At 49.0% G+C, this 27,687-nt stretch overlaps 1 protein-coding gene across 1 annotated transcript in view; it reads left to right on the top strand.

The window, feature by feature from the left end:
- The window catches only part of INPPL1 (inositol polyphosphate phosphatase like 1), a 156,567-nt gene that overhangs the window by 45,278 nt on the left and 83,602 nt on the right, over window positions 1-27,687 (top strand). The window contains exons 2-5 of the mRNA XM_082245938.1: window positions 5,036-5,099; window positions 9,806-9,950; window positions 12,000-12,111; window positions 23,549-23,689. Coding sequence (XP_082102064.1) covers window positions 5,036-5,099; window positions 9,806-9,950; window positions 12,000-12,111; window positions 23,549-23,689 — 462 coding nt within the window. The remainder of the gene's footprint in view (window positions 1-5,035; window positions 5,100-9,805; window positions 9,951-11,999; window positions 12,112-23,548; window positions 23,690-27,687) is intronic.

Here is a 27,687-nt window from a genome sequence, read left to right as displayed (position 1 = left end):
GATTTACTTCTTTTGGGCGTCAGGCGTCCCGTGATTCTGTTTGCAGGATTTTACCGCGATTCGCTTTTTTTGGGCGTCCGACGATTCTGTTTGCACGATTTTACAGAGATTCGCTTCTTTTGGGCGTCCCGCGATTTTACCGTGATTTGCTTCTGTTGGGCATCAGGCGTCCTGTGATTCTATTTGCGCGATTTTACCGCGATTTGTAGGCTGACAATCTTGGCAAAATCGTGGCACGTTAGGGGTGCCATTGCAAGTCACGGGAATCAGTTGGGCGTCCAGTGACTTGCAATGGTTCGGAATCGCGGCAATTCTGCCCGCAATCCGAAACGCCTATATATATGAACGGAGCCTTAAGGACCGGCCTATTTCTGACACTTGTTGGTTACAAGTTAAAATCTGTATTTTTTTTGCCTAGAAAATTTTTGTGTGAGTAGTAGTAGTAGTAGTTACACCTAATCCCCCCAAAAAATGACTATTATTTGAATAATAATGTATTTTTTTGTGTTAAGCTATTTATTATTTTATTCTTTAGGGGTTAATTATTTATTATTACTTAGTACTCATTTATTGGATTTATTTATTATTAACTATTTATGATTATTTTTATTTATTTATTTATTTGTTTGTTATTATTATTGTTAGTAGTAGTAGTAACACCCTAACAAAATAAATAAATAATATATAACCCCTTATAATAATAATATAAACTCTTACCCTAATGAAAAAATAATAATAACGAATAATAAAAAAAGAAAATAAAAATTGATGGAAAAGCTTAAAAAAAAAAAAAAATAATAATAAATGAATAATAAAAAAAGAAAATAAAAATTGATGGAAAAAAAAAAAAAAAATAATAATAATAAAATGCCTAGCAACAAATGATGCAACAGATGATAGTTTTCTCTATTGGCTAATAAAAAAAACGCTAAAACTCAAAAACGCTACACAACAGCGCGCATAATAACGCTCGAAAAAAAAAACGCTGAAAGACGCTACGCTCGGGTGTGAATGAGTGGAGAGTACCATTATTTCTATTCCTGCTGAGATAAAAGTAATCGGGGACATGATTGCATCTGCTGGTTTTGGGTCGGTGTTGGGATTTCAGATGTGAGAGGAGAGAGGTCGGCCGGGTGCGGCAGCTGCAGGCGATCGCACGGCGGCACTTTACATCGCACGTGTGCAGGAAGTGCGATGACAGGAAGCCGCGAGCCTTTCCTCTGCGCCGGGGGATGGGAAGTCAGGAGGACGGCGAGAAAAAAGAACAAAAGCCGAGACTCCTCATTGTCCCCTGCAGCCTCTTTGCAGCCACTTCCTTTCTACATGCACGTCCATCATTGCAGCTCAGTGCTGCTGATCCCCTGCAGCCACTTCCTGTCCACATGCACACCTGTTATTGCAGCTTAGTGCTGCTGATCCCCTGCAGCCACTTCCTGCCTCAATCCCCTCCATGGCATTTCTTAGGGCGGGATTCCTGATGGTGACAGCAGTGGGCATGTCTGTGTAATGTGTGTTGGAACCGCCCCTTCCAGTCCCCATTGGAAGCCCATGTGACAGGGTGACAACACAGGAGCATAAATAGGGGAAGGGAACAGAGCATTGTCACCCTGTAACAGGAAATGCTTACACAGGGATCTCCATTGGGGGGATCATCAGTTTTTTTTTTTTTTGTTTTTTTTTAATGAAAGCTAAGATTTATAAAGACCCATGCACGCGGGATGCTATAAAAACGCCAGTAGCTTTGTAGTGTGTTTTTCATCGTTTTTTGGCGTTTTTAGCTAGAAAATCACCTCTCTGCTATTTTACCCACAATGCAATGGGGTAAAAGCAGCGGGGATAAAAGGGTCCTACAGCATTTTGGTTGCAAATGTGGATCCTTTTTTCCACGCATCAAAATCGCATTGCATGGGGGGGCTGAACACTCATGTGATGCAATCCTGGCAAGCATTGCATTGTGGGAAAGTCGGAGATACTAAAATAGCAGAGAGGTGATTTTTAGCTAAAAAAACGCCAAAAAAAAGCTTAAAAACGCCAATGCAAAAATGCAAAAAAATGTTGAAAAACGCACTACAAAGCCACTGGCGTTTTTTTTTAATGTCCCGCGTGCGTGAGGCCTTAAAACTGAAGTTTAATCTTTTTATATTTTGGTTCATTCCATTTTCATCACACCCCTTATTTGAGACCCAGTGATGTGTCTGCATTGCATAGAGAAGCACAGAGACCCAGTGATGACATCATGGCTGGTGGTAGGGGCCGGCAGGGGGCGGGACATAGCTTTCTGAAAACATCACAGCCTCCCCCCCCCCTCAGTACTCCTCTTAGGAGCCATCAGCCCTAATGCAAATAGTGGGAGGAGTTATGCAAATATAATGACATGATAGGTGGGCGTTCCTAGGCAGGCTGCATTTGCATAGGTAACACCCCCATGTGATGCAGAGCCTTAATGATGATAGATCTGGATTTAAGTGAATAAAAGGGGAGGGGCCAGGCCTGGTAACGCCCCCATTTGATGCTGAGTTTAATGATTGATCTGGATTTAATTGAATGAAAGGGGTGGGGCCAGGCATGGTAACGCCCCCCATGTGATGCAGAGCCTCAATGATGATAGATCTGGATTTAAGTGAATGAAAGGGGCGGGGCCAGGCATGGTAACGCCCACATGTGATGCAGAGCCTCAATGATTGATAGATCTGGATTTCAGTGAATGAAAGGGGCGGGCCCAGGCATGGTAACGCCCACATGTGATGCTGAGTCTCAATGATTGATAGATCTGGATTTCAGTGAATGAAAGGGGCGAGGCCAGGCATGGTAACGCCCCCATGTGATGCAGAGCCTCAATGATTGATAGATCTGGATTTCAGTGAATGAAAGGGGCGGGCCCAGGCATGGTAACGCCCACATGTGATGCTGAATCTCATTGATTGATAGATCTGGATTTCAGTGAATGAAAGGGGTGGGGTCAGGCATGGTAACACCCCCATGTGATGCAGAGTCTCAATGATTGATCTGGATTTCAGTGAATGAAAGGGGCTAGGCCAGGCATGGTAACGCCCACATGTGATGCAGAGCCTCAATAAATGATAGATCTCCATTTAAGTGAATAAAAGGGGCGGGACCAGGCATGGTAACACCCCCATGTGATGCTGAGCCTCAATGATTGATAGATCTGTATTTCAGTGAATGAAAGGGGCGGGGCCAGGCATGGTAACGCCCACATGTGATGCTGAGCTTCCACAATTGGAGGAAGTGAAATCCAATGAATGAAAGGGGCGAGGCAAGGGACAGTCAGGCTGGGGAGGAAAGAGCTGGATGATGCTGGGTGTCCTCCGGCCAGGAAATAGGGCGGGGCTCTATCTTTTAATGCAGATAGTGAGAAGCTGACAGTGTGCAGTGAAATCAGAGGATGAATGGATTCCTGTTACAATGTTTCTCTTTGTATCTCTGTGTAATCAATGAATGTTTCCTCCCTCTGATGAGCGCCTTGTGACCTTCAGAGGGCGATGGGTCTTTCCTCTCCCGGAGCCGCCTCTGTGTACAGAAAACATCTTTGTTGTGGGTCAGACGGACGCTCCCTGAACCACCGAGTGCTTCCCACATCACCAGGTGACAGGTGCAGCCTGGAAATCCCCGGAGCCAGCCCATGTCTGCTCACACCTGGAGCTCAGGTGACACCCCGCCCACCCCCGGGACAAGGCGGAGCCAACCTGGACAGGTGCCTCCAGCCTGGAACTGGCTGTACCGTGTTCTGGGTAAAGAGGACCTGTCCTAAGAGGTCCTTAGTATGGTCCTCTCCTGGGAAGTCCTCAATCTGACCCTGTCCTAAAAAGGTCCTCAGTCTGGTCCTGTCCTGGGAAGTTCTCAGTCTGCTCCTGTCTTGGGAATTCCTCAATCTGACCCTGTCCTAAAAAAGGTCCTCAGTCTGGTCCTGTCCTGGGTAGTCCTCAGACTGGTCCTGTCCTGGGAAGTCCTCAGACTGGTCCTGTCCTGGGAAGTCCTCAGACTGGTCCTGTCCTGGAAAGTCCTCAGACTGGTCCTGTCCTGGGAAGTCCTCAGACTGGTCCTGTCCTGGGAAGTCCTCAGACTGGTCCTGTCCTGGAAAGTCCTCAGACTGGTCCTGTCCTGGGAAGTCCTCAGACTGGTCCTGTCCTGGAAAGTCCTCAGACTGGTCCTGTCCTGAGAAGTCCTCAGTCTGTTCCCGTCCTGAGAAGTCCTCAGTCTGGTCCCGTCCTGAGAAGTCCTCAGACTGGTCCTGTCCTGGGAAGTCCTCAGACTGGTCCTGTCCTGGGAAGTCCTCAGACTGGTCCTGTCCTGGAAAGTCCTCAGACTGGTCCTGTCCTGAGAAGTCCTCAGACTGGTCCCGTCCTGTGAAGTCCTCAGTCTGGTCCCGTCCTGTGAAGTCCTCAGTCTGGTCCCGTCCTGGGAAGTCCTCAGTCTGTTCCCGTCCTGAGAAGTCCTCAGTCTGTTCCCGTCCTGGGAAGTCCTCAGTCTATTCCCGTCCTGAGAAGTCCTCAGTCTATTCCCGTCCTGAGAAGTCCTCAGTCTGGTCCCGTCCTGGGAAGTCCTCAGTCTGTTCCCGTCCTGAGAAGTCCTCAGTCTGGTCGCGTCCTGAGAAGTCCTCAGTCTGTTCCCGTCCTGAGAAGTCCTCATTGTCCTACCATTATAGACACGATTCAGCAGGCTTTTCACAATGCACCTCTCGGGGACTGCACCTTCTTGTTACATGGTCCCCTGCTAGGGACGTTACATTCTGCTAATTAAATGACCTAAAACCATCCTCTCACAATTTCCATGTTCTCTGACATGTTTCAAGCACTGGGGGCGGGTGGGGAAGCTTTCAGGCAGCTCAGGTTGGAGCCCCTCCCCCCCAAGCTTGCCTAGTCCAGTGAGCAGGCAGGTGACACAGGAAGCCTGAAATCTGAAGTTGCTGCTAGTGGTGTCACCCCCTGACTGTGTCCCCGCTTTGATTTATAGAATTATTTCAATGCCATGAAAAAACAAATCTCTTTCTGATTGTTTTATTTATTTATTTCTGCAGGTTCCAGAAACACGTCCACACCTACCGCATCCTGCCGGACGAGGAGGACTATCTGGCTGTACAGGTACTGAGCTTTTATGGGGGGTCACAGTCCCAGCAATACCCAGGACAGGCAACAAGCTTCTATTGCATGCTGGGGGTGGAGACCGACGGGGGGGGGGGGCGAGGGTGTCTCAAACCCGTGGTGGAAGCAGTGGGCGCACCCAGGAGCAAAAATTCAAATCACCCTTCCTGTGCCTGGCAGTTAGGACCCCGGTGTGATGTCCCAGAGGTTGAGGATCTCTAATGTGGTAACAAAGTTCTATTATGTAACCATTTTCTTGCAGCTCCGCCCACAAAGAGGCCGGATTGTGTCATGAGGCTCAGCTTTTACCAGGGTCATCATTCATATTATTTCTATGTCATTTTCTATTCAGCCTGCAGGGGGAGCTCTGATCTCCTTTTACCATTTAATAACATAGATATGAAATATTGTATAGAATTATTATGCTGTCCTCTATCCATCCTGCAGGGGGAGCTCTGATCTCCTTTTACCATTTAATAACATAGATATGAAATATTGTATAGAATTATTATGCTGTCCTCTATCCATCCTGCAGGGGGAGCTCTGATCTCCTTTTACCATTTAGTCACATAGATATGAAACATTGTATAGAATTATTATGATCTCCTTTATCTATCCTGCAGGGGGAGCTCTGGTCTCCTTTTTCCATTTAGTGACATAGATATGAAATATTGTATATACCGTATTTATCGTCATATAACACGTACCTAAATTTTAGGAGAGAAATTTCAGGAAAAAAGCTGAAATTTTAAAATAAACAACTGAACATTTTTTTTTAATCAAATGCATTCTTACCAGTGCCCACGAATGCAGCCTCGCCAGCTCAGTGTCCATCAATGCAGCCTCACCAGCTCAGTGCCCATAATTGCAGCCTCGCCAGCGCAGTGCCCATAATTGCAGCCTCGCCAGCTCAGTGTCCATCAATGCAGCCTCGCTGGCTCAGTGCCCATACATGCAGCCTCGCCAGCGCAGTGTCCATCAACGCAGCCTCACCAGCTCAGTGCCCATACATGCAGCCTCGCCAGCGCAGTGTCCATCAACGCAGCCTCACCAGCTCAGTGCCCATACATGCAGCTTCGCCAGCACAGTGCCCATACATGCAGCCTCACCAGCTCAGTGCCCATAATTGCAGCCTCGCCAGCTCAGTGTCCATCAATGCAGCCTCGCCAGCTCAGTGCCCATACATGCAGCCTCGCCAGCACAGTTCCCATACATGCAGCCTCGCCAGCACAGTTCCCACACATGCAGCCTCGCCAGCGCAGTGCCCATAATTGCAGCCTCGCCAACTCAGTGTCCATACATGCAGCCTCACCAGCTCAGTGTCCATACATGCAGCCTCGCCAGCTCAGTGTCCCGTACATGCAGCCTCACCAGCGCAGTGCCCATAATTGCAGCCTCGCCAGCTCAGTGTCCATCAATGCAGCCTCGCCAGCTCAGTGCCCATACATGCAGCCTCGCCAGCACAGTTCCCATACATGCAGCCTCGCCAGCTCAGTGCCCATACATGCAGCCTCGCCAGCACAGTTCCCATACATGCAGCCTCGCCAGCTCAGTGCCCATACATGCAGCCTTGCCAGCACAGTTCCCATACATGCAGCCTCGCCAGCGCAGTGCCCATAATTGCAGCCTCGCCAGCTCAGTGTCCATCAATGCAGCCTCGCCAACTCAGTGCCCATACATGCAGCCTCGCCAACTCAGTGCCCATACATGCAGCCTCGCCAACTCAGTGCCCATACATGCAGCCTCGCCAGCACAGTGTCTTAACTGCAGCCTCGCCAACGCCATTGCCACTATCACTTTTAAATAAGTCCAAGGAAGCAGCGCCGAGAGGTAGAAGGGGTCGGGCAGCGCCGAGGAGAAGGAAGGACGCAATGTCATCGGAAGTCCCGGCGTCTATGGTAGACATCGGCATAGGAGGCGGGACTTCCGATGACAGCGCGTCCTTCCTTCTCCTCGGCGCTGCCCGGCCCCTTCTACCTCTCGGCGCTGCTTCCTGGACTTTTTTTTTTTTTATATCGGCGTATAACATGCACTGCTACTTTTTCCTCCATTTTTAGGAGGAAAAAGTGCGTGTTATACGCAGATAAATACGGTAATTATTATGCTCTCCTCTATCCAGCCTGCAGGGGGAGCTCTGGTCTCCTTTTATCTTTTAGTGACATAGAGATGAAAAATTATATTTAATTATTATGCTTTCCTTTATCCATCCTGGAGGGGGAGCTCTGGTCTCATTTTACTATTTAATGACATAGATCTGAAATATTGTATAGAATTATTATGCTTTTCTCTATCCATCCTACAAGGGGAGCTCTGATCTCCTTTTTCCATTTAGTAACATAGATATGAAACATTGTATAGAGTTTTTATGCTCTCTTTTATCCATCCTGGAGGGGGAGCTCTGATCTCCTTTTGCTTTTAATGACATAGATATGAAACATTGTATATAATTATGATCTCCTATATCCATCCTGTAGGGGGAGCTCTAATCTATTTTTTTCCATTTAATGACATAGATATGAAACATTATATATAATTATTATGCTCCCCTCTATCCAGCCTGCAGGGGGAGCTCTGATCTCATTATTTCTATTTAATGACATAGATATAAAACATTGTATTTAATTATTCAGCCTGCAGGGGGAGCTCTAATCTCCTTTTTCCTTTTAGTGACATAGATATGAAACGTATTCACAGCTCTTTACTTTTTCCGCATTTTGTTATGTTACATCCTTATTCCAAAACGGAATAAATTCATTATTTTCCTCAACATTCTACAAACAATCCCCCATAATCACAACGTGAGAGAAGTTTGTTTGAAATCTTTGCAAATTTATTAAAAATAAAAAACACAGGGATGGTGGGAACCCCTCATAATGGGTACAGCAGGTGTACAGACCCAGGAACTCAGCACAGGGATGGTGGGAACCCCTCATAATGGGCACATCAGGTGTACAGACCCGGGAACTCAGCACAGGGATGGTGGGAACCCCTCATAATGGGCACAGCAGGTGTACAGACCCAGGAACTCAGCACAGGGATGGTGGAACCCCTCATAATGAGCACATCAGGTGTACAGACCCAGGAACTCAGCACAGGGATGGTGGGAACCCCTCATAATGGGCACAGCAGGTGTACAGACCCAGGAACTCAGCACAGGGATGGTGGGAACCCCTCATAATGGGCACAGCAGGTGTACAGACCCGGGAACTCAGCACAGGGATGGTGGGAACCCCTCATAATGGGCACAGCGGGTGTACAGACCCGGGAACTCAGCACAGGGATGGTGGGAACCCCTCATAATGGGCACAGCAGGTGTACAGACCCAGGAACTCAGCACAGGGGTGGTGGGAACCCCTCATAATGGGCACAGCGGGTGTACAGACCCGGGAACTCAGCACAGGGATGGTGGGAACCCCTCATAATGGGCACAGCGGGGGTACAGACCCGGGAACTCAGCACAGGGATGGTGGGAACCCCTCATAATGGGCACAGCGGGTGTACAGACCCGGGAACTCAGCACAGGGATGGTGAGAACCCCTCATAATGGGCACAGCGGGTGTACAGACCCGGGAACTCAGCACAGGGATGGTGGGAACCCCTCATAATGGGCACAGCAGGTGTACAGACCCGGGAACTCAGCACAGGGATGGTGGGAACCCCTCATAATGGGCACAGCAGGTGTACAGACCCGGAACTCAGCACAGGGATGGTGGGAACCCCTCATAATGGGCACAGCAGGTGTAAAGATCCAGGAACTCTGCACAGGGATGGTGGGAACCCCTCATAATGGGCATAGCAGGTGTACAGACCCGGGAACTCAGCACAGGGATGGAGGGAACCCCTCATAATGGGGATATGAAATGTTGGGGTGCGCTCTATGTAATCATGTGATCTCGGAGGGAAGGGTTCTCTCCTGTCTTTCCATGCGTTGTCGGGGGAGGTGTGGGCGCAGTGGGCGGATCTCTGCCACGCTGGGACAGCTGTTGTCTCTATGGTGATCTATGCTGGGCAGCTGAGTAAACAGGTGTCATGTCCGCTGTCATCGCCTGCTGAGCTCGGTGACATCCCAGACAGCTGCGTGGACAGGATGAGACCTGCATTAAATCCAGATCCCCCAGGGGGCGCCACCTCTCCCCTACCCCCATCACCCTAGGACGGCTTTATAATCGATCCACCAAGACTGCAGATCAAATTAAAGTTTATGTAAAGCCAGGAACTTTCTTTAATGTTTCGGATGGAGTAGTGACAGGTAAAACCCTTATTGGTTTATTTTTTGCTCCCTGGGTTCCCATTGGGGGGATCTCCCTTTACTTCCTGTCCTGGAGACACAACAGGAAGTGAGGGAAGTCCTCTGGTAGACAGGTGTCCCCTATTGGAAGATTTCCTCTCATTTCCTGTCCTGGTGACAACTCTAACATTTTGGGTTTCCAATCACATCTGGATTAGCAGAGCCCCCGCTGGCTGTACATGCAAGTGCTGCAGGTCCTCATAGGCTCCAGGTTGTGCCCCTGCCTTGTTCTCCTCTCCTGGCCATTCACAGAACAGAGCTCAGGGCTGCGCGTTATCTGAATGGCCAGGAGGAGGAGGGGCGGAGACATGACTGTAGCACGGGGGTCTATGACACCGGTCTTCTATATGTCCGATATTCCAACATAATTCCTGACTCTGCTCTAACAGCCCCCCCCCCCCCCCATATCTCTCCGCAGACATCTCAGGGGGTTCAAGTTCGTCGGTTCAAGACATTGGGGGACCTGATTGCACTCTACCTGCAGCCCAACCAGGGGATGGTGTGTACCCTGCTGTACCCCGTGGAGAGGGAGAAGGACGTCATAGAGGACAGAGACTATTCCGGTGAGTACCCAATGCCTCCCCAACCCCCACACCGGGGCCACATGCTGCACAACGGGCCCCCAGCCCTGGATTGTATTCCTTGATGGGGTTTTATTGCTATCTGTGTCCCTGCTGGGAGATTCACCCTCACTTCCCTTCCTGGTGTCACTGGGTTAGGAAATGAGGAAAGTGATCTCAGCAGTACAGAGGAACAAAACTGAGGACTAAGACTCCATTCACACTTGTGCCACTTGTCATTCAACTTTGGGCATCAAGGTTACATGACATCGTTCCCCGTGTTTTCCAATGATAGCCATTCATATATGTGCGACTCAAAGTTGCAGCGACTTCATAGTAGTTCATACCCTACTTTGTATGACTTTCATGCAGCCAGAGGGCCGCTGACCTCAATGTTACCCTCAGAAATTGCAGGAAAGTCGAACCTGAATGTTATACAATGCAAATCTGGAGTCTTCTTCTCTTCTCTTCTCTTCCCTTCCCTTCCCTTCCCTTCCCTTCCCTTCCCTTCCCTTCCCTTCCCTTCCCTTCCCTTCCCTTCCCTTCCCTTCCCTTCCCTTCCCTTCCCTTCCCTTCCCTTCCCTTCCCTTCCCTTCCCTTCCCTTCCCTCTTCCCTCTTCCCTCTTCCCTCTTCCCTTCCCCTGCTCTTCTCTTCTGTCCCCTTCTCTTCCCTTCTCCTTCCCCTTCTCTTCTTTTCTCCTTCCCTTCCCCTTCCTTCCCTTCACCTTCCTTCTCTTTCCTTCCCTTCCCCTTCCCCTTCCCCTTCCCCTTCCCCTTCCCTTCCCCTTCCCCTTCCCTTCCCTTCCCCTTCCCCTCTCCTTCCCTTCCCCTTCCCTTCCCTTCCCCTTCCCCTTCCCTTTCCCTTCCATTCCCTTCCCTTCCCTTCCCTTCCCCTTCCCCTTCCCCTTCCCCTTCCCTCCCCTTCCCCTTCCCTTTCCCTTCCATTCCCTCCCCTTCCCCGTCCCCTTCCCTTTTCCTTCCCTTCCCCTCTCCTTCCCCTTCCCTTCCCCTCTCATTCCCCTTTCCCTCTCCTTTCCCTTCTCCTTTCCTTTCCCTTCCCTTCTCCTTCCTCTTCTCCTTCTCTTTCCTTTCCCTTCTCCTTTCCTTTCCCTTCTCCTTTCCTTTCCCTTCCCTTCTCCTTCCTCTTCTCCTTCTCTTTCCTTTCCCTTCTCCTTTCCTTTCCCTTCTCCTTTCCTTTCCCTTCTCCTTTCCTTTCCCTTCCCCTCCCCTCCTTTCCCTTATCCCCCCCATTCCGCTCTCTCCTCTCTTCATCTTTCTCTCTCCTCCCTATCCCCCTCCCCCCTTTCTATTTCTTTCTCTCTCTCTCTCTCTCTCCCCCTCCTCTTTATTTCTCTCTCTCTCCCCCTCCTCTTTATTTCTCTCTCTCTCTCTCTCTCCCCCTCCTCTTTATTTCTCTCTCTCTCCCCCTCCTCTTTATTTCTCTCTCTCCCCCCTCCTCTTTATTTCTCTCTCTCCCCCCTCCTCTTTATTTCTTTCTCTCCCCCCTCCTCTTTATTTCTTTCTCTCCCCCCTCCTCTTTATTTCTCTCTCTCCCCCCTCCTCTTTATTTCTTTCTCTCTCCCCCCCCTCCTCTTTCTCTCTCTTGACCCCCCCCCCCACTCTCTTCTATCCCCGTCTCTCCTCCCTGTCTAAAATATATCTAAACCCATGGAGTAAATGTCATATATTGCAGCTTACCAATGGCGGGGGGGGGGGGGGGGGGGGGGCTGCATTATTCTTCACATGACAATCCTGCCACTAACACACTTCCTGTCCTGGGGTGACAACGCTCACTCACTTTATTGTATGGAAGAGCAATGTTGTCACTCTGGGACAGGACTACAGGATTACATTGGGAGGTGTTCTGTAGTCCTCAGAGAAGAAAAAACATGGCAGAAGTTCTAACCCATTCCAACCCCACTCAAAACAAAATGGTTTTGACTGGAGTTAGACCTAATACTAGAATCCGCTCCTGTACCTTCTGTTCTGATTGGTGCTCTTTGTGATATATGTAGTTATATTGTACATGTCACTCTTTTTATTCCCTTTCAGATGGAGAGGATGAAAAGCCGCCCCTCCCCCCTCGTTCTGCCTCGGCTAGTTTCTCCGGGGGCTCCGGGATGAGTTTGATGCCCTGCGGGCAGGATGTCGGCTCTGTGGAGAGGTAATACAACCCCTGGTACTGAGGACACTGAGAGGAGAGCCCTACCTACCACTGAGCGGGAGTTCTCCAAATATGTTAGGGTTTAGTGATAGTGAATGCCCAATAGTTCAACCCCCTGAAAAACACTTCTTTCTCTCTGAAACTTTATTGTCCTAATCTCTAAACTGGGGTTCCTGGGTCTGTACAACTGCTGTGCCCATTATGAGGGGTTCCCACCATCCCTGTGCTGAGTTCCCGGGTCTGTACACCTGCTGTGCCCATTATGAAGGGTTCCCACCATCCCTGTGCTGAGTTCCTGGGTCTGTACCCCTGCTGTGCCCATTATGAGGGGTTCCCACCATCCCTGTGCTGAGTTCCCGAGTCTGTATACCTGCTGTGCCCATTATGAGGGGTTAATTTTGTTTATTGGAAAATCTTACAATCAATCAACTTATATACAATAAAACCATAATAAATAAATTATAAATAACATATTTACAAAATAATTGAATATAACTATACAAAACAAGAACATAATAAATAAACCAAACTGCACACAGCATAAACCCTACGAGAGAGCCAGACTAAGAAACTTCACCATGCATGGAGCCTTTAATGAAAAATTATATTTTAGGACTGATTTTCAGCTGATAACATTATTGGTTGCCACTTTTAACGGATAATTGAGGCAGCCGTTTCTTAGCCTGACTACTCTCTCCCCCTGGAGAACCAGTGCGCTTCACTGCACCCTGCGACTCATCATCCATGGAAGATTCTGTACTCAACAAGTCCCATTCATCATCTGACAGGACCCCAAACTTATTTGTCAAAGGCAAAACCTCAGGACTGTGGGTAGCTGAACACTTTTTTTTCCTTCTTTTGCCCTTCTTTCTTTTCTCCTCCAACCATTCCGTATCATCCTTGGACAAATTGGAAATAACAGTTTCCCCACTCTTACCCTCCCCTTCACCCCCACTCTCCCTTACCTTATCTACCACCAGGCCAGCCTCTTCACCATTCTCCCCACTCCTCTGCACCCCATGGTCCCTAATGGAAGCCCTGCAATGTCCAGGGGAGGGGACTGGCACTGTACTTGATGCCCCTGCCTCAGCACCTCTTGCTGCCTCTGCAATTTTGGAAGACATAGACACAGAAGGATTGGACACATTCTTAGTAACCGATACCTTACATACAGACTGGGAAGACACTGACACACTGGGCATTGGCACAGACTGGGGCACCACAGACTGGGAAGACACTGACACACTGGGCATTGGCACAGACTGGGGCACCACAGACTGGGAAGACACTGACACACTGGGTATTGGTACAGTCTCGGAGGGAATCGCAGGCACCCTAGCTGCTGAGCTCTGAGCATCCTCCATGTCCAGACGGAAAAACTCTCTCATGAGCTCAGGCTGGTTGTGTACTGCCTCAGGACACTGGCTATAAGGATGCCCAACTGCATTGCACAAGTTGCACCTTATAATATTGCAATCCTTTGCCAAATGCCCTAAATCCTGACACAGAGAGCATTTCATTACTGGACAGGAGGATGCAAAGTGCCCTTTATCCCCACACTTATTGCACAGCTTTGGCTGGCCTGGATAGAAGATGGTCAGTCTGTCCCTCCCTAGGAAAGCTGAGGATGGCAGATGCTGGATGACATTATCAATAACCCTCAGTTTTAGCTGCACAGACCATCCCCCCGTCCATATTCCTCGATCATCCATAATTTTGTGTAAGGGGCTCAGGATGTCTCCATATCTCCTCAGCCATACAGATAAATCCCCTTGCGGTATGGATTCATTGCGCACAAGAATCGTCACCATTTTAATAAGTGGCTGACGTGACACAACTTTGGGGATGAGCCCTTTCCAGTCCGGCAGGCTCCCATACACATGTTCATATTTCTCCCAAAATATGTCCAAAGACTCCGGACGGACAAAGGACAAATCGTACTCATAGGAGCCGGTCGGACTGATCAGGGCAAAGATATCTGCAGGTTTAAAGCCCATCTGCAGAATCTTATCAACCACAGCTCTCCTATATGGCGGAATACCTTCGCCTTCCCATCTGAGCTGTACCACATTCCTCCTTTTAAATAATGAGGAAGATGAAACATTTCCATGCTCCTTCCCTGCTTGCACCCCCCTCCCAAACCCTTCAGCAGCACCAGCATAGGTTTTCCTCCCAGAAACATCAGCAATTACAGCATTGTCTTTAGACACAACCACACCTGATGACAAGGAGCCTGAATCAACCCTTGCAGTCTTTGGAGCAGCAGAGACAAGACCCACCCCCTCCCCCTTCTCTGAGCACTCAGCTGCTTTCCTGGGTTCAATCACAGCCTTGTCTACTGCAGACTCCAAAAAAGTTATAGTACTACTGCTCCCAGCATCTCCTCCACCATGCTCAGGAACAGCCACTGTATTTGGTCCAGGCAAAGCCTCTGCAATGTCCGTGGTGCTCCTCTCTGCAGACTCTTCAACCAGAAACACACAGTTTTTTCCAATTTTCTCACCACTTGCATTTAAAAGTGGAATTTTTTCAGCAGGTGTATCAGGTTGCACTGCATGCTGCACATTGTCTATGGGTGTGGGCTGACAGCCCATAGCACTACAACCCTCAGCAAGCACATTGTCATTAAAGTTCACATCACCACCTTGCACACACACTGTACCTGCTTTCTGTGTTACCTCTGCAGTGTCATGGTTAATGGCGGGATCAAACTCCCTCCTGGATGTTGCAGGCTTAATGGTGAATTTTCCTCTCTCCACAGGTCTCTCTCTCATAGGGCGAGGAACGGTATCCATCTCCTCATCTGGGGAATCTGCAGAAAAATGGAACTTTCTTCCATCCAGAGGGGATTCCAGCTCAGCGACGAACTCCAACATGCCAGTACCCCCCTCAACCTCCTGCTCAGATGTTCCACATTGCTGCTGCAGAGGGAGGGAGACAGAGGCCTCCGCCATTGGGGGCTCAGCAGATGTTTGAGGTGTTGAAGAGCTGGGCTCATCCTCCGGGCCCACTTTCTCACTCTCTGCTGACTCTGTCGGTACCGGCATCTCTTCACTGGCTGGGTCATTCTCCATGCTGGAAACGGCTCCTCTCCTCATACGGCTGAAACGTTCCTCATTCCTGTATTTCTCCTGAAGTGCTTCACAGCTTTCCTTCAGAGAGCTCACCAACTCTTTCTGCTTCCTCAAAGCTTGCTCCAAGTCCTTTAATTCAGGCCTCAGAGCCGGTCTCTTCTTACTGTACAGTTTGGCACAATACAACTTTTTCTTTTTAAATTCAGTTTTTAAAGCTGCCAATTTCTCCTCCTCTTTCTCAATCCGCCTCAGCTTTTCAACAGTCCTCCGTCTAAAGGTAGGCAGGGATTCACCCCTCCTTCGGCCGAGCTCCATGTCTTCCATAGTCTCAGGCCTATCCAGGGGGCCCCCGCCAGGGTCCTCCCCAGGATCCAGCATCCTTCCTGGGGCAGAGAAGCAACTCTAGCCCCTGGCTTCTGGAAGCACACGAGCTAAGGAACCAGCAACCTCACACCTCGCTGTCAGGGAGTGGAATGGCAGTTTCCCACCATCCCTGTGCTGAGTTCCCAGGTCTGTACACCTGCTGTGCCCATTATGAGGGGTTCCCACCATCCCTCTGCTGAGTTCCCAGGTCTGTACACCTGCTGTGCCCATTATGAGGGGTTCCCACCATCCCTGTGCTGAGTTCCCGGGTCTGTACACCCGCTGTGCCCATTATGAGGAGTTCCCACCATCCCTGTGCTGAGTTCCCGGGTCTGTACACCCGCTGTGCCCATTATGAGGGGTTCCCACCATCCCTGTGCTGAGTTCTCAGGTCTGTACACCTGCTGTGCCCATTATGAGGGGTTCTCACCATCCCTGTGCTGAGTTCCGGGTCTGTACACCTGCTGTGCCCATTATGAAGGGTTCCCACCATCCCTGTGCTGAGTTCCCGGGTCTGTACACCTGCTGTGCCCATTATGAGGGGTTCCCACCATCCCTGTGCTGAGTTCCTGGGTCTGTACACCTGCTGTGCCCATTATGAGGGGTTAATTTTGTTTATTGGAAATTCTTACAAACAATCAACTTATATACAATAAAACCATAATAAATAAATAATAAATAACATATTTACAAAATAATTGAATATAACTATACAAAACAAGAACATAATAAATAAACCAAATTGCACACAGCATAAACCCTACGAGAGAGCCGGACTAAGAAACATCACCATGCATGGAACCTTTAATTAAAAATTATATTTTATGACTGATTTTCAGCTGATAACATTATTGGTTGCCACTTTTAACAGATAATTGAGGCAGCCGTTTCTTAGCCTGACTACTTTCTCCCCCTGGAGAAGCAGTGCGCTTCACTGCACCCTGCGACTCCTCATCCATAGAAGACGCCGTACTCAACAAGTCCCATTCATCGTCATCATCTGACAGGACCCCAAACTTATTTGTCAAAGGCAAAACCTCAGGACTGTGGGTAGCTGAACACTTTTTTTTCCTTCTTTTGCCCTTCTTTCTTTTCTCCTCCAACCATTCCACATCCCCCTTGGACAAATTGGAAATAACAGTTTCCCCACTCTCACCCTCCCCTTCACCCCCACTCTCCCTTACCTGATCTACCACCAGGCCAGCCTCTTCACCATTCTCCCCACTCCTCTGCACCCCATGGTCCCTAATAGAAGCCCTGCAATGTCTAGGGGAGGGGACTGGCACTGCACTTGATGCCCCTGCCTCAGCACCTCTTGCCGCCTCTGCAATTTTGGAAGACATAGACACAGAAGGATTGGACACATTCTTAGTAACCGATACCTTACATACAGACTGGGAAGACACTGACACACTGGGAATCGGCACAGACTGGGGCACCACAGACTGAGAAGACACTGACACACTAGGCATTGGCACAGACTGGGGCACCACAGACTGGGAAGAGACAGGCACACTGGGTATTGGTACAGTCTCGGAGGGAATCGCAGGCACCCTAGCTGCTGAGCTCTGAGCATCCTCCATGTCCAGACGGAAGAACTCTCTCATGAGCTCAGGCTGGTTGTGCATTGCCTCAGGACACTGGCTATAAGGATGCCCAACCGCATTGCACAAGTTGCACCTTATAATATTGCAATCCTTTGCCAAATGCCCTAAATCCTGACACAGAGAGCATTTCATCACTGGACAGGAGGATGCAAAGTGCCCTTTATCCCCACACTTATTGCACAGCTTTGGCTGGCCTGGATAGAATATGGTCAGTCTGTCCCTCCCCAGGAAAGCTGAGGATGGCAGATGCTGGATGACATTATCAATGACTCTTAGTTTTAGCTGCACAGACCATCCCCCCGTCCATATTCCTCGATCATCCATAATTTTGTGTAAGGGGCTCAGGATGTCTCCATATCTCCTCAGCCATACAGATAAATCCCCTTGTGGAATGGACTCATTGCGCACAAGAATCGTCACCATTTTAATAAGTGGCTGACGTGACACAACTTTGGGGATGAGCCCTTTCCAGTCCGGCAGGCTCCTACACACATGTTCATATTTCTCCCAAAATATGTCCAAAGACTCCGGACGGACAAAGGACAAATCGTACTCATAGGAGCCGGTCGGACTGATCAGGGCAAAGATATCTGCAGGTTTAAAGCCCATCTGCAGAATCTTATCAACCACAGCTCTCCTATATGGCGGAATACCTTCAGCCTCCCATCTGAGCTGTACCACATTCCTCCTTTTAAATAGTGAGGAAGATGAAACATTTCCATGCTCCTTCCCTGCTTGCACCCCCCTCCCAAACCCTTCAGCAGCACCAGCATAGGTTTTCCTCCCAGAAACATCAGCAATTACAGCATTGTCTTTAGACCCAACCACACCTGCTGACAAGGAGCCTGAATCAACCCTTGCAGTCTTTGGAGCAGCAGAGACAAGACCCACCCCCTCCCCCTGCTCTGAGCACTCAGCTGCTTTCCTGGGTTCAATCACAGCCTTGTCTACTGCAGACTCCAAAAAAGTTATAGTACTACTGCTCCCAGCATCTCCTCCACCATGCTCAGGAACAGCCACTGTATTTGGTCCAGGCAAAGCCTCTGCAATGTCCGTGGTGCTCCTCTCTGCAGACTCTTCAACCAGAAACACACAGTTTTTTCCAATTTTCTCACCACTTGCATTTAAAAGTGGAATTTTTTCAGCAGGTGCATCAGGTTGCACTGCATGCTGCACATTGTCTATGGGTGTGGGCTGACAGCCCATAGCACTACAACCCTCAGCAAGCACATTGTCATTAAAGTTCACATCACCACCTTGCACACACACTGTACCTGCTTGCTGTGTTACCTCTGCAGTGTCATGGCTGATGGCGGGATCAAACTTCCTCCTGGTTGTTGCAGGCTTAATGGTGAATTTTCCTCTCTCCACAGGTCTCTCTTTCATAGGGCGAGGAATGATATCCATCTCCTCATCTGGGGAATCTGCAGAAAAATGGAACTTTCTTCCATCCAGAGGGGATTCCAGCTCAGCGACGAACTCCAACATGCCAGTACCCCCCTCAACCTCCTGCTCAGATGTTCCACATTGCTGCTGCAGAGGGAGGGAGACAGAGGCCTCCGCCATTGGGGGCTCAGCAGATGTCTGAGGTGTTGAAGAGCTGGGCTCATCCTCCGGGCCCACTTTCTCACTCTCTGCTGACTCTGTCGGTACCTGAATCTCTTCACTGACTGGGTCACTCTCCATGCTGGAAACGGCTCCTCTCCTCATACGGCTGAAGCGTTCCTCATTCCTGTATTTCTCCTGAAGTGCTTCACAGCTTTCCTTCAGAGAGCTCACCAACTCTTTCTGCTTCCTCAAGGCTTGCTCCAAGTCCTTCAATTCAGGCCTCAGAGCCGGTCTCTTCTTACTGTACAGTTTGGCACAATACAACTTTTTCTTTTTAAATTCTACTTTCAAAGTTGCCAATTTCTCCTCCTCTTTCTCAATCCGCCTCAGCTTTTCAACAGTCCTCCGTCTAAAGGTAGGCAGGGATTCACCCCTCCTTGGGCCGAGCTCCATGTCTTCCATAGTCTCAGGCCTATCCAGGGGGCCTCCGCCAGGGTCCTCCCCAGGATCCAGCATCCTTCCTGGGGCAGAGAAGCAACTCTAGCCCCTGGCTTCTGGAAGCACACGAGCTAAGGAACCAGCAACCTCACACCTCGCTGTCAGGGAGTGGAATGGCAGTTTCCCACCATCCCTGTGCTGAGTTCCTGGGTCTGTACACCTGCTGTGCCCATTATGAGGGGTTCCCACCATCCCTGTGCTGAGTTTCCAGGTCTCTACACCTGCTGTGCCCACTATGAGGAGTTCCCACCATCCCTGTGCTGAGTTCCCGGGTCTGTACACCTGCTGTGCCCATTATGAGGGGTTCCCACCATCCCTGTGCTTAGTTCCCAGGTCTGTACACCCGCTGTGCCCATTATGAGGGGTTCTCACCATCCCTGTGCTGAGTTCCCAGGTCTGTACACCTGCTGTGCCCATTATAAAGGGTTAATTTTGTTTATTGGAAATTCTTACAAACAATCAACTTATATACAATAAAACCATAATAAATAACATATTTACAAAATAATTGAATATAACTATACAAAACAAGAACATAATAAATAAACCAAATTGCACACAGCATAAACCCTACGAGAGAGCCAGACTAAGAAACTTCACCATGCATGTAGCCTTTAATCAAAAATTATATTTTATGACTGATTTTCAGCTGATAACATTATTGGTTGCCACGTTTAACAGATAATTGAGGCAGCCGTTTCTTAGCCTGACTACTCTCTCCCCCTGGAGAACCAGTGCGCTTCACTGCACCCTGCGACTCATCATCCATGGAAGATTCTGTACTCAACAAGTCCCATTCATCCTCATCATCTGACAGGACCCCAAACTTATTTGTCAAAGGCAAAACCTCAGGACTGTGGGTAGCTGAACACTTTTTTTTCCTTCTTTTGCCCTTCTTTCTTTTCTCCTCCAACCATTCCACATCCCCCTTGGACAAATTGGAAATAACAGTTTCCCCACTCTCACCCTCCCCTTCACCCCCACTCTCCCTTACCTGATCTACCACCAGGCCAGCCTCTTCACCATTCTCCCCACTCCTCTGCACCCCATGGTCCCTAATAGAAGCCCTGCAATGTCTAGGAGAGGGGACTGGCACTGTACTTGATGCCCCTGCCTCAGGACCTCTTGCCGCCTCTGCAATTTTGGAAGACATAGACACAGAAGGATTGGACACATTCTTAGTAACCGATACCTTAGATACAGACTGGGAAGACACTGACACACTGGGCATTGGCACAGACTGGGGCACCACAGACTGAGAAGACACTGACACACTGGGAATCGGCACAGACTGGGGCACCACAGACTGAGAAGACACTGACACACTGGGCATTGGCACAGACTGGGGCACCACAGACTGGGAAGACACTGACACACTGGGTATTGGTACAGTCTCGGAGGGAATCGCAGGCACCCTAGCTGCTGAGCTCTGAGCATCCTCCATGTCCAGGCGGAAGAACTCTCTCATGAGCTCAGGCTGGTTGTGCATTGCCTCAGGACACTGGCTATAAGGATGCCCAACTGCATTGCACAAGTTGCACCTTATAATATTGCAATCTTTTGCCAAATGCCCTAAATCCTGACACAGAGAGCATTTCATTACTGGACAGGAGGATGCAAAGTGCCCTTTATCCCCACACTTATTGCACAGCTTTGGCTGGCCTGGATAGAATATGGTCAGTCTGTCCCTCCCCAGGAAAGCTGAGGATGGCAGATGCTGGATGACATTATCCATGACTCTTAGTTTTAGCTGCACAGACCATCCCCCCGTCCATATTCCTCGATCATCCATAATTTTGTGTAAGGGGCTCAGGATGTCTCCATATCTCCTCAGCCATACAGATAAATCCCCTTGTGGAATGGACTCATTGCGCACAAGAATTGTCACTATTTTAATAAGTGGCTGACGTGACACAACTTTGGGGATGAGCCCTTTCCAGTCCGGCAGGCTCCTACACACATGTTCATATTTCTCCCAAAATATGTCCAAAGACTCCGGACGGACAAAGGACAAATCATACTCATAGGAGCCGGTCGGACTGATCAGGGCAAAGATATCTGCAGGTTTAAAGCCCATCTGCAGAATCTTATCAACCACAGCTCTCCTATATGGCGGAATACCTTCGCCTTCCCATCTGAGCTGTACCACATTCCTCCTTTTAAATAATGAGGAAGATAAAACATTTCCATGCTCCTTCCCTGCTTGCACCCCCCTCCCAAACCCTTCAGCAGCACCAGCATAGGTTTTCCTACCAGACATACCACCAGCAATTGCAGCATTGTCTTTGGACACAACCACACCTGATGACAAGGAGCCTGAATCAACCCTTGCAGTCTTTGGAGCAGCAGAGACAAGACCCACCCCCTCCCCCTTCTCTGAGCACTCAGCTGCTTTCCTGGGTTCAATCACAGCCTTGTCTACTGCAGACTCCAAAAAAGTTATAGTACTACTGCTCCCAGCATCTCCTCCACCATGCTCAGGAACAGCCACTGTATTTGGTCCAGGCAAAGCCTCTGCAATGTCCGTGGTGCTCCTCTCTGCAGACTCTTCAACCAGAAGCTTAATGTTATTTTCAGTTTTCTCACCACTTGCATTTAAAAGTGGAGATTTTTCAGCAGGTGTATCAGGTTGCACTGCATGCTGCACTTTGTTTATGGGTGTGGGCTGACAGCCCATAGCACTACAACCCTCAGCAAGCATATTGTCATTAAAGTTCACATCACCACTTTGCACACACACTGTACCTGCTTGCTGTGTTACCTCTGCAGTGTCATGGCTGATGGTGGGATCAAACTCCCTCCTGGCTGTTACAGATTTTATGGTGAATCTTCCTCTCTCCACAGGTCTCTCTCTCATAGGGCGAGGAACGGTATCCATCTCCTCATCTGGGGAATCTGCAGAAAAATTGAACTTTCTTCCATCCAGAGGGAATTCCAGCTCAGCGACGAACTCCAACATGCCAGTACCCCCCTCAACCTCCTGCTCAGATGTTCCACATTGCTGCTGCAGAGGGAGGGAGACAGAGGCCTCCGCCATTGGGGGCTCAGCAGATGCCTGAGGTGTTGAAGAGCTGGGCTCATCCTCCGGGCCCACTTTCTCACTCTCTGCTGACTCTGTCGGTACCTGAATCTCCTCACTGGCTGGGTCACTCTCCATGCTGGAAACGGCTCCTCTCCTCATACGGCTGAAACGTTCCTCATTCCTGTATTTCTCCTGAAGTGCTTCACAGCTTTCCTTCAGAGAGCTCACCAACTCTTTCTGCTTCTTCAAAGCTTGCTCTAAGTCCTTCAATTCAGGCCTCAGAGCCGGTCTCTTCTTACTGTACAGTTTGGCACAATACAACTTTTTCTTTTTAAATTCTACTTTCAAAGTTGCCAATTTCTCCTCCTCTTTCTCAATCCGCCTCAGCTTTTCAACAGTCCTTCGCCTAAAGGAAGGCAGGGATTCACCCCTCCTTGGGCCGAGCTCCATGTCTTCCCTAGACTGAGGCCTAGTCTCAGGCCTATCCAGGGGGCCCCCGCCAGGGTCCTCCCCAGGATCCAGCATCCTTCCTGGGGCAGAGAAGCAACTCTAGCCCCTGGCTTCTGGAAGCACACGAGCTAAGGAACCAGCAACCTCACACCTCGCTGTCAGGGAGTGGAATGGCAGTTTCCCACCATCCCTGTGCTTAGTTCCCAGGTCTGTACACCCGCTGTGCCCATTATGAGGGGTTCTCACCATCCCTGTGCTGAGTTCCCAGGTCTGTACACCTGCTGTGCCCATTATAAAGGGTTCCCACCATCCCTGTGCTGGGTTTTTATTCATATATGTTATCAGGAATGTAGAAGGAACTGGAACTTGCATCAGTGGGTGCAAACATGGGAGGCACAGACTTAAAATGGGTGCAGAAACTTTCATAGGGGGGGTTGGCTGTTGGGGGCAGGGAAACAAAGGTGCGAAGAAATATCCAAGGTCTCCCAGGTGTATAGGGGGAAGGACATCTTGGGACAGGGATTTGTACAACAAATATGAAATTAATAGGAGATGATGCAAATCTGGCCGGCTCCTGTATGGAATGTTCAGCCAATAGAGTGTTATACTGTGACTTGTGTGTCACCGAGAACAGCGCCCCCTGTTGGCTGAGCCATATGTCCTGCAGTACAGTAGGTTCTCTTTACACTTTGTCGGTATTTTCTGGATCACCAAACTCCGAGATCTCCCAACTGAAGTCCCAGAGAGGTGTAAAAATTCTGTGTGTTAACCACTGAAATGTCTACTTGATTGGAGTCCCCCTTTAACTTTGCTGTAGATTACAGTTGACCTCCCACATGATTTCTGATTGGTCTGTGTTTCTCCTCCCCTTGCAGCTCCACCAATGGTCTGAGCACCATCTCTCACGAGTACCTGAAAGGCAGCTACGCGCTGGATCTAGAAGCTGTGAAATCCGGGGCCACCAGCCTGCCCCACCTCAACAAAACGCTGGTCGTCTCCTGCAAGCGCCTTCACGGGTCAGCAAAACCATTGTCTCCTCCCACTTTACTCCTTCCTGTTACAGAACCTGCCAATCAGAGGCCACAGAAATTATGCGTCTCTATCTTAGCGGAAATAGCGATTCAGTGATGGTCGCCAATCCATTTTCCAGCCCAAATCCATTGTTTTGTGGTCCAAAAATGTAGCACTTTTACGCAGTGTGTTGAATCGCAACCCATGACAGCACTCTGCAACGCACAATAGATGAAAAATTGTTCGGCTGTTGAGAAAAAATAACCATTGCGGTGCTTTTACGCAAGCAGGTTGAGACGCATCATAGCGTACATCAATGTGATTTGCATTAAAGGCATTCTATTGAAAATGAATGGGCCGCCAATGCACCGTAAATGGTGCATGCTCTATTACTGGCTGTGCAATGCACATTGATGTATTTGCGTTGCGTTTGCAATGCACAGCTGTTGGCAAGGTGCTGCTGGTGAATTAGGCAGCTGGGAGTCTTAATAGAGCGGGTAAGAGTAGCTTCTCCTTTTATTGTTTTCCAATGCCCGTTTTTATTTCAGCAATGCTGATAAGGAGTGCTAGGCAAAAATGGGGAAAAAAGAGCTGACAGCCCCACCTAGGGGTTTGAAATGACAATGCACATTGAAGTATTTGCGTTGCATTGCAGTGCGCAGCTGTTGGCAAGGTGCGTTGGGGGTTGCAGTGACCTAGGCAGCTGGGGTCTAATAGAGCGGGTAAGAGTAGCTTCTCCTGTCATTGCATTCCAATGACCGTTTTTATTTCAGCAAAGCTGATAAGGAGTGCTAGGAAAACATGGGAAAAAAGAGCTGACAGCTCCACCTAGGGGTTGGAAATGACAATGCACATTGAAGAATTTGCGTTGCGTTGCAATGCACAGCTGTTGGCAAGGTGCATTGGGGGTCGCAGTGCTGCTGGTGAATTAGGCAACTGAGAGTCTAATAGGGCAGGTAAGAGTAGCTTCTCCTGTCATTGCATTACAATTACCTTTTTTATCAGCAATTCTGATAAGGACTGCTAGGCAAAAATTGGAAAAAAAGAGCTGACAGCCCCACCTAGGGGTTGGAAATGACAATGCACATTGAAGTATTTGCGTTGCGTTGCAATGCGCAGCTGTTGGCAAGGTGCGTTGGGGGTCGCAGTGCTGCTGGTGAATTAGGCAGCTGGGAGTCTTAATAGGGTGGGTAAGAGTAGCTTCTCCTGTCATTGCATTCCAATGACCGTTTTTATTTCAGCAATGCTGATGAGTGCTAGGCAAAAATGGGAAAAAAGAGCTGGCAGCCCCACCTAGGGGTTGGAAATGACAATGCACATTGAAGTATTTGCGTTGCGTTGCAATGCACAGCTGTTGGCAAGGTGCATTGGGGGTCGCAGTGCTACTGGTGAATTAGGCAGCTGGGAGTCTTAATAGGGCGGGTAAGAGTAGCTTCTCCTGTCATTGCATTTCAAGACTGTTTTTATTTCAGCAATGCTGATAAGGAGTGCTAGGCAAAAATGGGGGAAAAAGAGCTGACAGCTCCACCTAGGGGTTGGAAAAGACAATTCACTTTTGCTAGTTTACATAAGAAAAGTATATTATTGGCTCTTTTTAGAGCCATCTACAGTAACTAAAGAATATTAATGTAAACCTCCTGTGAATTCCTTTAAACTGTTACTAAACCCAGGAGCTTGCATTCACTATATCTGGTTTCCCACAGTGCACAGAAAATGGAAATGCAATTATTTTATTAAATCTAAACTGCTCAATACCTTTTCTCATCAGTAGTATATATATATATATATATATATATATATATGTGACTTCTATCAGTGTCCAGCCAAGCACTGGTTAAAGCTTGCAGAAGGAATTTTCTGACTGTCCTATCAGGATCCAAGACCCCTGACCCTCTGTCTGGACAGTGCTGATTGGCCCTGCGCTGGTCTCTAGTAATATACACCAATCTGAGCATGTGCAGCCTGACTCCATAGACCAGGGGTCTCCAAACTTTCTAAACAAAGTGCCAGTTTTCTGTCCTTCAAGCTTTAGGGGGGGGGGGGGGCGGACTGGCTGGTGGGAGTAGAAAATGCCATGCGGTCAATGGGAGTAAGCAATACCCCATCATTGGTTTTAATGGGGGGGGGGGGGAATAGTGCCCTATTGATGATATCAGTGGGAGGAATAGTATCCCATTTCTGGCGTCATTGGTAGGAATAACGCTCCATTGTTGGTGTCATTGGGATGAATGGTGTCCCATCATTGGTGTCAGTGGGAGGAATAGTGCCGCATCATTGGTGTCAGTGGAAGGAATAGTACCCCATCATTGGTGTCAGTGGGAGGAATAGTGCCCCATCATTGGTGTCAGTGGAAGGAATAGTGTCCCATCATTGGTGTCAGTGGAAGGAATAGTACCCCATCATTGGTGTCAGTGGGAGGAATAGTGCCCCATCATTGGTGTCAGTGGAAGGAATAGTGTCCCATCATTGGTGTCAGTGGGAGGAATAGTGCCCCATCATTGGTGTCAGTGGGAGGAATAGTGCCCCATCATTGGTGTCAGTGGGAGGAATAGTGCCCCATCGTTGGCATTAGTGGGAGGAATAGTGTCCCATCATTGGTGTCAGTGGGAGGAATAGTGCCCCATCATTGGTGTCAGTGGGAGGAATAGTGTCCCATCATTGGTGATCGTTGGTAGGAATAGTGTCACATCATTGGTGTCAGTGGGAGGAATAGTGTCCCATTATTGGTGATCGTTGGTAGGAATAGTGTCCCATCATTGGTGTCAGTGGGAGGAATAGTGCCCCATCATTGGTGTCAGTGGCAGGAATAGTGTCCCATCATTGGTGTCAGTGGGAGGAATAGTGTCCCATCATTGGTGATCGTTGGTAGGAATAGTGTCCCATCATTGGTGTCAGTGGGAGGAATAGTGTCCCATCATTGGGTATCAGTGGGAGGAATAGTGCCCCATCATTGGTGATCGTTGGTAGGAATAGTGTCCCATCATTGGTGTCAGTGGGAGGAATAGTGTCCCATCATTGGTGTCAGTGGGAGGAATAGTGCCCCATCATTGGTGTCAGTGGGAGGAATAGTGCCCCATCATTGGTGTCAGTGGGAGGAATAGTGCCCCATCATTGGTGTCAGTGGGAGTAATAGTGCCCCATCATTGGTGTCAGTGGGAGGAATAGTACCCCATCATTGGTGTCAGTGGGAGGAATAGTGTCCCATCACTGGTGTCAGTGGGAGGAATAGTGCCCCATCATTGGTGTCAGTGGGAGGAATAGTGACCCATCATTGGTATCAGTGGGAGTAATAGTGTCCCATCATTGGTGTCAGTGGGAGGAATAGTGTCCCATCCTTGGTGTCAGTGGGAGGAATAGTGCCCCATCATTGGTATTAGTGGGAGGAATAGTGCCCCATCATTGGTATTAGTGGGAGGAATAGTGCCCCATCATTGGTGTCAGTGGGAGGAATAGTGCCCCATCATTGGTATTAGTGGGAGGAATAGTGCCCCATCATTGGTGTCAGTGGGAGGAATAGTGCCCCATCATTGGTGTCAGTGGGAGGAATAGTGCCTCAATGGCCAGATAAAGGCAAAGCAAGCAAGGGCCACAGTTTGGAGACCACTGCCATAGACTCTGTGTTAACAGGAAATTATCAGGGGATGGATTGGGGACAGTGGAAGAAGGGGAGGATCAGAGGAGACAGGGTCAAACAATACAATGCAGAGGATTAACCCCTTATGTTACACAGTGAATATACCAAGCATGCTACACTGCATATAAATACTAATTTTACTGTTGTGGGTTTCCTAACATTTTAACCACTTGCCGACCAGCTGCCGTTGTTTTACAGCGGCAGGTTGGCTCTGTCCCGTGAAACGACAGACCTGTACGTCTCTTCGCTGGACCGCTGCGTGCCCATTCACCACAGGAGAAGCTGATCAGCAGGTCCGGTGGCTTGCTTTTGCCGCCGGGCACCCGCGATCGCTCCCCATGGAGACAGAACTGCGGTCTGCTGTTGTAA

Source organism: Pelophylax lessonae (genome assembly GCF_965119305.1).
Source record: "Pelophylax lessonae genome assembly, chromosome: 2".
NCBI lineage: Eukaryota > Metazoa > Chordata > Amphibia > Anura > Ranidae > Pelophylax > Pelophylax lessonae.
The sequence above is the reverse complement of the archived record's forward strand: the minus strand, read 5'-3'. Positions and strand labels throughout refer to the sequence as shown.